The sequence below is a fragment of the Thamnophis elegans genome, chromosome 8 (genome assembly GCF_009769535.1).
Source record: "Thamnophis elegans isolate rThaEle1 chromosome 8, rThaEle1.pri, whole genome shotgun sequence".
Classification (NCBI taxonomy): domain Eukaryota; kingdom Metazoa; phylum Chordata; class Lepidosauria; order Squamata; family Colubridae; genus Thamnophis; species Thamnophis elegans.
Genome location: NC_045548.1, coordinates 25,187,958 through 25,202,698, shown reverse-complemented (window position 1 = coordinate 25,202,698; position 14,741 = coordinate 25,187,958). Strand labels below are relative to the sequence as shown.

At 38.5% G+C, this 14,741-nt stretch overlaps 1 protein-coding gene across 1 annotated transcript in view; it reads left to right on the top strand.

Annotated features, from left to right (window-relative positions):
• The first annotated feature begins 2,708 nt into the window (after positions 1 to 2,708).
• The window catches only part of MTCL1 (microtubule crosslinking factor 1), an 89,088-nt gene continuing 77,055 nt past the window's right edge, over positions 2,709 to 14,741 (top strand). The window contains exons 1-2 of the mRNA XM_032223129.1: positions 2,709 to 2,921; positions 4,332 to 4,490. Of these exons, the coding sequence (XP_032079020.1) occupies positions 2,724 to 2,921; positions 4,332 to 4,490 (357 nt within the window). The 5' untranslated portion in view covers positions 2,709 to 2,723. The remainder of the gene's footprint in view (positions 2,922 to 4,331; positions 4,491 to 14,741) is intronic.

The window sequence follows — 14,741 nt, the reverse complement described above, 5'->3', positions numbered from 1 at the left end:
AGCCAACCAGTTTCCATTATAACATTTTGAACCCATCATTTTCAAAGAGAACATGAGGAATCATTTTGAAATCCTGAACTTCATTGATAAACCAATAAATCAAACATTGTGCAAATGGATCATTGTACAAATCAAACCAAGCAATTCCCACTTGAAGCACATAAATGACTGTTTAAATTATCCTACTTCAGACACATTATGCAAAGACATACCGTGTTTTTTGGAGTATAAAACACACCTTCTTCCCTAAAAAAAAAAAAAGGCTGAAAATCTGGGTGCATCTTATACACTGAATACAGCATTTTTTGCCTCACAAAACCCTGCCCCCTTCACCAACCTGGCCGTGCATAGCTTTTAGAAGGCTTTCAGAGAGCTCATGGGGGCTGGGGAGGGCAGAAATAAGTGAAATGGCCCATTCCCCCCCCAGCTCCCAGGAGCACTCTATAAGCTTTCTAAAGGCTATCCATGCCCTTTATTTCACACAAAAAACGGGCTGTTTTTGGCAGATTTGCAGAGTGCAAAAACTTTTTTTTTAAAAAAAATCCTCTTCAAAACCTTGTGCATCTTATACTCCAGTGCATCTTATACCCTGAAAACTATGGTAACTCTCTGGAAAAGGCTCTAATGGTGAGAAAGGTGGAAGGAAAGAGAAAGAGGATAACTAATAGTAGGTGTGTAGACTCTGTTACACTGGCTATGGAAGATGGAAGATCTAAGGATCAGGTTAGGGACAAATCTATCTGTGTGGCCAATAAGAGTCGACACTGATTTGATAGCATATAATCAATCAGTATTTTTCTTAGCCAGTAGTGTCAGAAATACTGACTATTGAACATACAGTACATAAGGATCCCTCGAGGTTGCGTTTTGACATTGAAAATCACCTTTCTTTCTTCTTTCTTTCTTTCTTTCTTTCTTTCTTTCTTTCTTTTTTTCTTTCTTGCATCAACACAACAACTGGATGGAAAATAAATTTAATTAACACATAAGAAAGAAGTATTATTAAAAAAAATGACAATTTATATTCAATATTTGTGTGTGTGGCGTGGAATCTTTTCCACTCCATTCTGAGCTTCTTTCTGGGCTACTGCCAAATTATCACACAAATCATTTTCACACCTCCTACTTTCACTTATCACCTCCCTGCTATGTTCCTTCTACTTTCTGACATCTCATATGTGGAAAAAATATTTTGTGCAGCTTTCTCTAAACCAAGTACATGTTTGTGCACCACAGTACAAGAACACAGTGCAAGGAGTAAATTTCAAATATATATAATAATGACATTTTAAATTTAATTTTTTTATGTATTTGTTAGAAAGTTCAAAATGTAGAAAGTATTATAGTATATGACATGCAAATCCAAATCAATTTGGATTTTTGGCAACTGCTTCCTGCACTTTTCTTGACAGCATATTTCAGAAATGACTTGGGAGTTCTTTTCTTCCCAAGGATGAGAAAAGTATGGTAACTGCCTTACGGTCGCACAAAGGCAGAACTAGACTTCATCATCTCCAAGTTTCTAATCTAACACTTTAACTACTGCACCAAATGTACATGTCCACAGATTATAATATAAAGTCATAGTCACTTATAACTGCAATCAATATTTTCTAAGCATTTAATCCTCCCTCCCTCCCTTCCTTCTGGAATTTGGTATAGTAATGGAAAGAAAAATAAAAAGGAAAACATTAAACAAAAAGCATTTGAATCATCCTTCTCTTTCATTTTTTCCCCATTCTTTCCTTCCTCCCTGGATGTATTCCGAACTTGGTTAAATTTTAATTAGTATTAATTTAAACATTTAAATTTTGAACATGGATGTCACGCAGCCTGAATAGATACTACGTCAGTGTTTTTCAACCTTGCCGACTTTAAGTCCTGTGAACTTCAACTCCCAGAATCCCCCAGCCAGCATAGCTGGGGGATTCTGGGAGTTGAAGTCCACAGGACTTAAAGTCACCAAGGTTGAGAAACACTGTACTAAGTGAACTTTTTTTGAAAGGAGTAGAGAAATTAATTTGATCTGTTTTCATCCCCTGGGGGCTCTGAGGTCTGGAGCAGGTCAGCTACTAGTTCAAGACTGATTGGCTACCTGCTGTCTAGGGAAAGCACAATCTTGCTGCCTCAGCTTAATTGCAGCAGCCCAGGATGCCTGAGGTTGCTGCAGAGCAGACTGAGAGAGAACTCCTGTCGTGATGTTCCTTCTCAGCCTGTGCTACGGCAACAATCTTTGCTGCTGCTATTAAGCTGAGGCAGGGAGCGGGTGCAGGACTCTTGGCAAGTTGCAAGCCCAGAGTTTTGGTGATTGGTGACTAAATTAATTATTTAGTTTTAAAATGCAATGTTTATATTTGGTTGTACTTTTGTTGTATTTTCTTAAATGTTACCAAGCTGCATTTTAATCTGGTTCAGCCACACTCGGGACTTTTGTGGACCTTGTGCAGCCTGCATGTTTGACACTTCTGCTCTGCTCTAAAGAGTTGTTGTTTTCATTATTTCTTAAGAAGGAAATTATCAATTGTTTCAACATGCTTTTAATATAATTCCAACAGGATTTTTCCTACAGTCTGCACAATAAATAGAGATAGAGCAGCAGCTATAAATGCTAGGTGCAAATCTAACAAAAATCACATGACTTTCAGTGGGGACTAAGCAACCCTATAGAGTTCTCTCACTGTTTTGTCCTATGACAGGATGAACTGGATGAACTGCGGGCTGAAATGGAAGAGATGCGTGACAGCTATCTTGAAGAAGATGTTTACCAACTACAAGAACTTCGGCGAGAGCTGGATCGTGCCAACAAGAACTGTCGTATCTTGCAGTATCGTCTCAGGAAAGCTGAACAAAAAAGCTTGAAAGTTGCACAGACGGGTCAGGTGGATGGAGAACTAATCAGAAGCTTAGAACAAGATCTAAAGGTGAGTGAAGAACTTAGACCTAGTGGTATTTAAGTCACGAATAAAGTTTTCTCCCTAATTGCAAAATGTATGTCATCTTGACATCTCAGAACTAGAAAAGGGAATTGCATTTTATATGTGGGAATCAAATGGTTCTTTGTATTGTAAATGAGTCAATTTATTTATTAACTTGATTTTTATACCACCCCAATCTCATAACTCTGAAAGAATAAGTAGATATCCAAATGACCCCTATGGCTGCACCCACCCCCCCATTTTGGGACTACTAGGCCTCTTTGCTCCTGGGAGCAAAATGGGGTGCAAGGGGATGTGCCACACACCCCTGCACCCTGTTTTGGGTCTAGTAGGGTTCCCTGTACCCTCCTGGGAGCAAAACTCGGCCACAGGGGACCCATGCCGCACCCTCATGTCCCATTTTAAGCCTCATAGGCCTCCCTGCGCTTACCTTAAAATGGGGCGTGTGGGGATTCCTGGAAGTGACAGGGCAGGAAGGGGCGGGGCCAGCCAGAAATTTAACATCTGGTTCGCCCAAACCGGCTGAATCCCACCACTCCTTCCATTATGTGCATTTTGAAGGACTGTATCATAAAATGGCTCAGAACTGGACTTAGTTTTCTACTGCTTGAATAAATACTTTTTCATTGCTCCAAATTGTGCTGAATAACCATTATTAGAAGAACAAAAAACTACAACTATATAATAAGGTTCCTTTCTACTATACTGTGATAGGTACTTTACCTGTAATAATGCAAATCTTTTCTTAATTGAAAAAAATGGAAACCAAATTTTGTATTATTTATTATGTCATACTGAATATGATATTGATTTTTAATACATAAAGAACTGTAACCTTGTAGTTTACATTAACTTAAAAATATTGTGTGATCATTCATTTAAGAATATTGTGGATAATAACAATAATAATCATAATATATGATTATTAGTACATAATTGTATTTTTATAGCTAGCATTTTTAAATTTTCATTTTTCACTTCAGAATGAAACAGAAGAATTGAAAGAATTGAAATAACATGTAAATCATCTGGATAATGGATTTATTTAAAAGGACAAAGAAATAAATATACAATAATTGGTCATATATGTTATGATCTCTATTTTCTTATATTGGATTTGGAAGAGTTTTTCCTTTACCAGGACGAACACTTGTTTCTTTCATAACACTTCAACCAGTGAAAAAGATAAAAACACATATTTGTTGATATTTTTCCATGACTATGTACTAATGCCACAGTGCTTTGTAGATTCAAGCAATCATTTAGATAGTATGGATTGTAGAAGAAGAGGGAACCAGCTCTTACTTCTTTAGCTATTCTTAATTAATGTAATCTGTTGGGTTATTTATTCTTTTTAAATTATTAAGTATGCTTATGTTCTTTAAAAAAAAACAGGTAGCCAAAGATGTATCTGTTAGGCTGCACCATGAATTGGAAAATGTGGAGGAAAAGCGTGCTAAAGCAGAGGATGAAAATGAAGTTCTTCGTCAACAAATCATTGAGGTGGATATATCCAAACAGGCATTGCAAAATGAGCTAGATAAATTGAAAGAGGTAAGTGACAACAGTGTTACTTTGGGAATTAGAAATAAAGTGAAAAGCTGTCATAGCATTTGTCATTGCTTAGAGTGTGAGGGATATGGGCAGTTTCTAAATTTGATAAATAAATAAACAGCAATTTGGATCCTATACTAATACATACATCAAAATGACAAAGTACAGACATGGGTCATTTAAAGAACAAATTGGTATGGAACATTTAAATTTGATAACTATGGATCAGGCTACCAACTACTAATCACAGAAATACACATCAGACTGATAAAGGAGGAGTATTTGTAACTCAGAGTTGAAATATGTAGTCCTTGGTACCCTCTGAGCTTGGCTATTTTCTTACTCAAACTAGGTAACATCATCAGTGCTAGTAAGGAGTGGGATTTGCTCTCAATTTATATTTCTGTGGCTTGCCCTGTCAGTGGTCTTGGAGTATCGTTTACTGTTAGTTTGATTGGCAGTTTCTTGATTGGAGTATTGTTTACTTGTTGATTGTTGGTCTGATGTTAATCTTGGTGTTGATCATCTGGTGTTGGTTGCTGGTGGGGCGGTGTTTTGGTCTTTTTGTTCATTTTTGTGGCTTGCTGATTGTCTCTTTTGTATAGTATGTAAATGTTATTTGTGTCTATGTGTCTATTGTGTCACCAATTTGTGCCAGGCTTCCAGAAATTCTCTACGTTTTTGGATTTGGAATGGTTTAGAACAGGGGTGTCAAACTGACAATGACACATTATCGTCGTAATGACGTCTTGCAACCTTTTTCCCCTTTGCTAAAACGGCAGTGGGGATGGCCAGTAGGTGACGCATCTGGCCTGCAGACCGCGAGTTTGACACCCCTGCTTTAGGGTATCAAAGTTTCCCAGTTGAAACTATGGTTAAGTCTGTCCATATGTTGTGAAATTAAAGAAGAGACTCACATTGCGTGAGGGCATAGGCAGAATACCAGAAGCATAATATGTGAGAATTGTATAATGTGTGAAATAAAGGATGGCTTAGGAATGTTTTATCCATGGGGTCACCAGGAATTGGCTACAACTCAACAGAACATGACAACAAATTCCTCTGTAACCTTAGCGGAATCCATTTTTATGTAACTTCTTTATATGCTTTAGTTATTAAACAAATTTGGATTTTCAACTGATCTGAAAATGCAACATTTTGAAAGATTAGATATACTCCACTTTTCCCTAATATAATGCTCTCCAGATGTTCATGTTATTGTATGCTGGAAAGAAAAATGATGGCAAGGATCTGTTCCTTACTTTTTACAATTAAGCCATAGTTACATAGTTCTGCACCCCTAAAACTATTACAACCATTAGTTTTTAACAAGATTCTGTAACATTTTTGTATGTTAAATGTTTTTCAGATCTCATTCATTTCTTACTAACTTGTTCTACAGCATTATATCAAGTCATTCTGCAGCTGCCACTCTATTTTTAATCCTCCTTACATTTTGTCCCTACAACAGTACTGCCCTCGATAGAAAGAGGGATTTATTTTCTGGGCAACAACTATAGTGAACAGCTGATGGTACTCTTTTTGTTTTGTGGGCCTTATGAAAGTAAAAGGATCATTAAATAAGTAACATAAAAGCTACATTTATTTCTGTAGTTAGAAATGCCATAACCTCTTTTATGCATGTTTTACAAAGTACAAATATAGAAGTGGAAAAATAGTTATATAATTCGAAACATTTATTGTAATAAATTTTGTTACTTGAAATGCATACCCATATTAAGAAACCTAAAACTGTGCTCACCTTTATCCTAATGCTATTGAACATGAAGAAAATACAAATACAAAACAGCAAAAGCAATCTTTAGCATCAAGATGCTTCACAAAGCCCTGATTGTGGTTTTCTTTTAGAATTGTGTGTGATATTCTAGTGTTGCTACAAAAGAAGGGCAATTATACCATGGTACCAACCAGTTAATGAAGATTTATGTCAGCTGTGTGCAACATGGTCCCATCACTTGATATTTTCTGAGCTATTATTTGAAACAAGGGAATAACAAGTTTCAGAACCATGACATTCATTCTTTGCATTGATTCACAAGCATCAAATAAATGTTAAATTACATAGTTAACAACTTTTTGAAGTGCCTTATTTAAGAATATGGTTATAAAGTATGATGAAGCTGTAAAGCATAATAGTTACACAGAATGTCAGAATCATAGCAATGAGCATATGCTACCTCCTAAAGGTACCCTACCAGTTCTATGTTCTGGTACATAGGGCTGTGGTGGCACAGTGGTTAAAATGCAGCACTGCAGGCTAGCTCATTACTCACTCCAGGAGTTCGATTCTGAGCGGCTCAAGATTGACTCAGCCTCCATCCTTCTGAGGTCAGTAAAATAAGGAGCCGATTGGTGGGAGCAAGAGGCTGACTCTGTAAACCACTTAGAGAGGGCTGTAAAGCACTGTGCAGCAGTATATAAATCTAAATGCTATTTGCTATTCTACAGGTAGTCCTTGAATTACAATGGCAGTTGCAACCAAAATTTCTATCATTAGCAATGCAATTGTAAAGAATAATCATGTTGTTTATTGACAGCAATCCCTGTAGTCCAGGTTGCGGTTATTAACTGAATTCCACTATCTTTAGGTGAGGAGGAAATTTCCTGTCACCTTCTCACAACCAAAATCAGTGGTGAATGTGGCAGAAAGTTGCAAATCGCAAACAAATAGTACCTTTAAAATTCCAATGATGAAGCAGATTTGATATGAATGGTAAAGCTTCCAAAAAGTCCCTTAGGCTTTCTGGCACTGCCCCTGAATCATTCTACTAGCTCAGGAAGATGACTGACTGTTTGGGCAATAAGGTAGATTATATACCAGCAAACCTTCCATTCTATATCTATGACACAATACCAGGTACATATGCTAAAATCTTAAAATAATAGGCTGGCTTTGTGAAGATGATGGAATGTTTAACTTTCCTCTTCAGTTCATGCTTATGCTGTACGGAGAATTGATAGGTGTAACAGGATTAACCTTTCAGGCAACTAACCACTAGAAGCGAACCACCAGATCGCAAGAACACAAGCAAGCAGTCAGACAAGGCAATATGAACTAATTGGTAGTCTCCCATTACAATGAACAAGGACATTCAATGTATTTTACAGCTACTAAGATTGTTGGCTGAGTGGTACAAAAATAGCCAGGGAAATGATTGAAGCCTGGGAAAGGGGCCCCTTGTCAATCAACAGGAGTGCAGATTTACTACCAGCTTATCATATATTTCATAACTAGAGGACTTGGAAGCACAAGGAAACAACAGCCAATGGCTTAATAACTGACCATCAACACTCCAATCCACAATCAAAAAGCCACACACAACTAGGCACCACATAAATACTACACAAAAAATAGCCCAAAACACACATTTTGGTAGACCATAACCTACTACTAGATAAAGTAGAAGAATGTGGGTTAGACAGTATCACCACCAGATGGATTCGTAACTGGCTGACCAAGCGCACTCAACGTGTAGTCCTGCATCTACATGGAGGGAAGTATGCAGTGGAGTACCCCAAGGCTCTGTTTTAGGCCCAGTACTCTTCAACATCTTCATCAATGATGGGAATAAATGGGGAACTCATCAAATTTGCAGATGACACCAAGCTGGCAGGAATAGCTAACACTCCAGAAGATAGGCTCAAGATACAGAAGGATCTTGACAAACTTGAACATTGGGCACTATCTAATAAAATGAAATTCAATGGTGAAAAGAGTAAGGTTATATATTTAGGCAACAAAAATGAAATGCACAGGTACAGTATAGGTGGTACCTTGCTCAATAGTAGTAACTGTGAAAGGGATCTTGGAGTCCTAGTGGACAACCATTTAAATATGAGCCAGCAGTGTGCAGCAGCTGCCAAAAAAGCCAACACAGTTCTAGGCTGCATAAATAGAGGGATAGAATCAAGATCAGGTGAAGTGTTAATACCACTTTATAATGCCTTGGTAAGGCCACACTTGGAATACTGCATTCAGTTCTGGTCACCATGATGTAGAAAAGATGTGGAGACTCTCGAAAGAGTGCAGAGAAGAGCAACAAAGATGATTAGGGGACTGGAGACTAAAACATTTAGTTGGTTGCAGGAACTGGGCATGTCTAGTTTAAGAGAAGGAAGGACTAGGGGAGACATGATAGCAGTGTTCCAATATCTCAGGGGTTGCCACAAAGAAGAAGGAGTCAAACTATTCTCCAAGGCACCTGAGGGTAGAACAAGAAGCAATGGGTGGAAACTAATTAAGGAGAGAAGCAACTTAGAACTGAGGAGAAATTTCCTGACAGTTAGAATAATTAATCAGTGGAACAGCTTGCCTCCAGACGTTGTGAATGCCCCAACACTGCAAGTCTTTAAGAAAATGTTGGATAGCCATCTGTCTGAAACGGTATAGGGTTTCCTGCCTAGGCAGGGGGTTGGACTAGAAGACCTTCCAACTCTGCTATTGTATTGTATTGTATTGTATTGTATTGTATTGTATTGTATTGTATTGTATTGTATTTTGGGATTCAACAAATCACCAACCATCATCTGACCAATGTCATCCCTGCTGTGGGGAATGCTTTGTTGGCAGAGGACCTGAATCATTTCTTTGCTCGCTTTGAAATGGAGACATCAGAGACAGCTAAAATACAGCTACCAGCCCATTGTAACCCCCACCTCATTGTGGAGGAACAGGAGTTGAGCATTCTGAGGGCTGTGGACCCTAGAAAGGCTGCTGATCCTGACAGTATCTCTGGCCAAGTACTTAGAGACAGTTGGCTGCAGTCTTTACCAGAATCTTCAACTAGTCTTTATCCCAGTCCACTATTCCATCTTGTTTGAAGGTTTCCACCATTGTTCTGCTGCCAAAGAAGTTCCCTATCAATAACCACAATGATTACAGACCAGTAGCACTCATTCCTATCATCATGAAGTGCTTTGAGAAATTGGTCTGTCAGCACATCACTTCTGGTCTTCCGCATATATTTGATAAACACCAGTTTGCATAGAGAACAAATAGATCTACAGAAGATGCTATAGCCATCACTCTTCACACTGCTCTGACTTATCTGGAAAAGTGGGGGGGAGGGCTATGTGATGATGCTTTTTGTAGATTTTAGTTCTGCATGTAACACAATTCTTCTACATAGACTAGTGTCTAAACCTATGGATCTTGGGCTTTCTTATTCAATTTGCCTTTGGAATATGGATTTCCTGTCTGGTCACTCTCAGAGGGTCAGATTAGGTAACCATACTTCCTTAGCCCTTATTGTTAATACTGGTACACCACAGGGTTTTGTATGTTGAATCCCTTACTCTATACTCTTTATGTACATGACTGCATTCCCACTCACACCAGTAATACTATTATTCAATTTACAGATGATACAACAGTGGTGGGACTCATCTCTGTTAATTAATGCTGTTAATGCCAAACTGGCCAAAAGAAAACATTTATGATGTATGAATGAGGACAATAAACTTGTACACAGGACAGAGCTGACTTTTGACCATCAGCTGTCAGCTGTGACCAGGGGGGCATTTGCCCAGGTTCGCCTGGTCCGCCAGTTGCGGCCCTACCTAGATCGGGGGGCCCTCACAACAGTCACTCGAGCCCTTGTGATCTCTAGACTGGAATACTGCAATGGGCTCTACATGGGGTTGCCCCTGAAGTGCATCCGGCGACTACAGCTAGTCCAAAATGCAGCCGCGCGAGTGATAGTGGGCGCACCTCGGTTCGCCCACGTTACACCTGTCCTCCGCGAGCTGCACTGGCTGCCTGTTGGTCTCCGGGTGCGCTTCAGGATAATGATGACCATCTTTAAAGCACTCCATGGTAGTGGATCTGGGTACTTGAGAGACCGCCTTCTGCCGATTACCTCCCTAAATCGACCAATCAGATCGCACAGACTGGGCCTCCTCCGAATTCCATCTGCCAGTCAATGTCGACTGGCGACCACACGGAGGAGAGCCTTTTCTGTTGCTGCCCCGACCCTATGGAACGAGCTCCCCATGGAGATCCGCACCCTCACCACGATCCAGACCTTCCGCGCAGCCCTCAAGATCTGGCTCTCCCAGCAGGCCTGGGGATAGGCTTCCAATTACCCGCCCGAGTGTTTGATTGCTGAATGAAAGTTGTGTTTTATTATTTTTTCTTTTGTTCACAAAGTGTTTGTTTTGACCTTGCACTTCCCCTCCCCTGTGGTTGTAAGCCGCCCTGAGTCCCCTCAGGGAAAAGGGCGGCATATAAATCCCAATAAAACCTTAAACCTTAAACCATAAACAGAGACCTGAAAAGTTGACTTCAACGAATGAAGGCATATATACATGTCCCAGGATAATGTTGCAGGATTCAATCTGGGTCAGTCCTGTTTAGTCTTCCGAGCTTTCGGACTCACGTTGGAGCCCATTCCTAAGGGAATTTCTCTCTTACCAGAATTTAGTTTACTTTATTGTCATTGAACCTCATACAATGGAATTAAATGTCATATTTAGTGTACATCATACATAAGAAAACTATAAAAATAAAACAAAAACACACAACTTTCGCATTCTGTACAATTGAATTGAAAACCTCTGATACTGCACTAGTATTACACTATACAGTAGAATTCAGTATAGTTACTGCTCTGGGATAGAAGCTGTTTTTCAGCCTATTTGTCCTTGTTTTATTGTCATGTACCGTCTGCCAGATGGTAATAGTTAAAAAAAAGGCTGCCCAGGATGAGATGGATAGTTAAGAATGTTTTGAATTTTTTTAAGGCAGCGGGAGCTATAAAGCTCTTCCAAGGAGGGAAGAGGGCAACCAATGATCCTCTGTGCAATTGATGTTAACCCTCTAGAGTGCTGTTCTATCTGCCACTGTGCAATTAGCAAACCATACACAGGTGTAGTAAGTTAAAATAGACTCTATAGTGCAGTGGTAGAAGGTCACCAGCATTTTTTTTCATTCAGTTGTTGTTTCCTGAGAAGTCTCAGGTAGTATAACAGCATTAATAAGATAGAGGACAGACTTCTAGGAAAATGTGGATTCTGATCAATGAGTCAATTTTTAGTAGCCGCTTTCTTGTGTCAGTCCACTTCACTGCCATATTTTCATGAGAGTTTTTTTTTTAATTTAAAACTTATTGCAATCGTTTTTATGCCACCATCACCCAGTCATTACTTTTAAAGCCCTACATGGTATCGGACCTGGGTACTTGAGGGACCGCCTCCTGCCAATTACCTCCCTAAGACCTATTAGATCCCACAAACTAGGCCTCCTTCGAATTCCATCCGCCGTCCAGTGTCAACTGGCAACTCCCCGGGGAAGAGCTTTTTCTGTGGCTGCTCCAGCTCTCTGGAACGATCTCCCCGTTGAGATCTGAACCCTCACCACCCTTCCGGCTTTCCGCAAAGCCACTAAGACCTGGTTGTTCCGGCAGGCCTGGGGCTGTTGAATTTCCAGCCCCATCCGAGGTTGCGACTGTTGTGGTATTTTAAATTGTTTGTCTTTTATTTTCTTATTTGTATTCCCTTCCCTTTCTGATTGTTAGCAGCCCTGAGTCCCTCGGGAATAGGGCGGCATACAAACTGAAATAATAAATAAATAAATAAATAAATAAATAAATAAATAAATAAATAAATAAATAAATAAATAAATAAATAAATAAATATTTATCTATTCATCCCCTACAAATATTGTGGCCATCCAATAGAAACACTGAAATTTGTGAGGCAGCAAGGGTCAGAGATTTGGAAGTGTTTATTACAACCCAATTCGTAGGTTAATAGTTAGGGATTCAAAAAGCTAAAGGTAAAGGTTCCCCTCGCACATATGTGCTTGTTCTCGATTCTAGAGGATGGTGATCATCTCCATTTCAAAGCCAAAGAGCCAGTGTTGTCTGAAATGTCTCCATGGTCATGTGGCCGGCATGACTATGGCAAAAGTGCAGGGAGCGCTGTTATCTTCCCACCAAAGGTGGTTCTTATTTTTATACTTGCATTTTTACATGCTTTCGAACTGCTAGGTTGACAGAAGCTGGGATAAGTAATGGGAGCTCACTCCGTTATGTGGCACTAGGGATTTGAACTGCTGAACTGCTGACCTTTCTGATCGAAAGGCTCAGCATCTTAGCCACTTCAAAAAGCTATCATAACTTAAAATTCTCTCTTTATAATATGCTGTCTTACTACAGATTAATAGATAAGAAAAAGTCTTCTGGCAAACTGATGGGCTGCGGCAGGCAATTGCCTCTGGCAGTATTTGTAAATAATGTAGCCTGGAGCTTAATCATTGATATGACTAGCTCCTCCAGGTTGTAATGTGGTGGGGGAGGGAAATGAAACAATCATACAGTATAATCCTAAACATTTACCTTGGAGCAAGTTCCATTGAACTTACATCATAGTAGATCTATGTTAAGTAGATAGGTCAGCTACTTTATAATACATGTTTTAAGCTCTTGTCCTTATAGTAATGCAGCAGTTCATTACCACTTCTATCACTGATGGGACAATAGTACAGAACAAATTAACTTTTTTTTTTAAGTTGAATTAATTCATCTCATAATTAACCATGCTAAAAACTATTTAATTCAGCAATGCTTTGTTTAACAATACCTATTGAGTTAGGAGAAAGGAGTCAGAGGTCTACACAATTTCGTATAATCTATCCGTACTTTAGAATGACCAAATTACAAGGTCTGGTGTGTTGTTTAAGAAAATATTTTTGGATTATCATAAAAAAAATGTTACCCTGCATGTAAAACATTCATAAAATTTTGGGAAAACTATGGGATTATTTAAATAATAAATCTCTAAGTTTTAGTGTCTAAAATATAACTAGAAGTATAGTATATGTTAAATTTATCGTAAGTTTTATTGTTTTTATATACATATGTATGTGTTTCTTTGCCCTGATGTCTTAGACAAAAAGAACTTAAAATTTATGCGACAGGTTTCAAATACATAATCTTAGAGTGGGAATCATTTTATAAACATACTACTTTTCAGAACTGATAGGGATTTATCCATCACACATTAATATACTTTAATCCTATAAATCAGCCTTTCTCAACCTTTTCACCCTAATAGAACACTTGAAATAATTTTGAAGTCTCAGGGAGCCCCTACATAAAAATAGAAAACATTCAAAAACTCTTTAAATACTGTATAATCCATATTTAACAATGTTTACAACAACACAATTCAACACATATACTTTTGTATAATTATCTGTAATTACCACGTAAGAAATCCTATATGTTAGGTCACAAAATTGTGTCTTCTAATTGATATAGAAATAATAGCTTCAAATTAATCTTGGAAGTAAATAAGAATGTTGAAAATGTAGATCTGTTGGAAATTCCAGCAAGCCTTATTGACTGAAGCTTAATATATTCCTTGTAGATAAAACAGACAAAGACACACACACACACACACACACACACACACACACACACACCACTGCAGCAAGTAAATGTCATGCATTCTCTTAGCAATTCATCTCTACTTCTATTGTGTTTTAATTTTCACACTGCAATTTTTTAAGAAAAAAACCTGAAATCCCCATGGCTCATGCCATTACGACAGCATCCAAGTATTAAAGGTTGAAGGGAGTTTGCCCATAATAACTTCACTGTGCTGTAATAACATCCTCATCTGAAAAATATGAGGTGTGTCTTGATTATTCATAAAATACCATTTGATCATAATAGTTACGTAGTCCTACTCAAAAGTATTTAGTGTTAGAAGTTGTACACATCCCAGAGAAAAGTGAAATCCATAATTATTTAAAGTGGAAGACACACAGAACAAAGATGAAATAAATTTATACAGCTAAAGAAGAACTTGCAGAAAAAAGTAACCGAATGTTTTATCCAATTTTTTAATTGGCTAAAAAAGACTTGGCAAAAACTTTCAGAAATCACTTGAGTTCAAGAGAAAAGGTGTCATCTAGTTCAGGGGTGCCCAACTCCTAGGCCATAGATCACTACTGGTCCGTGGCCTGTTGGGAACTAGGTCGCACAGCTGGAGGTGAGCCACAGAAGAGCAAATGAAACCAAAATCTCCCTTCTCCCAGTCCATGGAAAAATCATCTTCCACAAAACTGGTCCCTGGTGCCAAAAAGTTGGGGGCTGCTGATCTAGATTCCTGTAGAAGGCTGTTCCAAATGGTTGGTAACACAACAAAAAACACAAGTTTCTTACTGTCCTTCAAATCTTCCTTTGAAGAAACCTTCAACAATCCCACTAAGACAAGATTATTGAA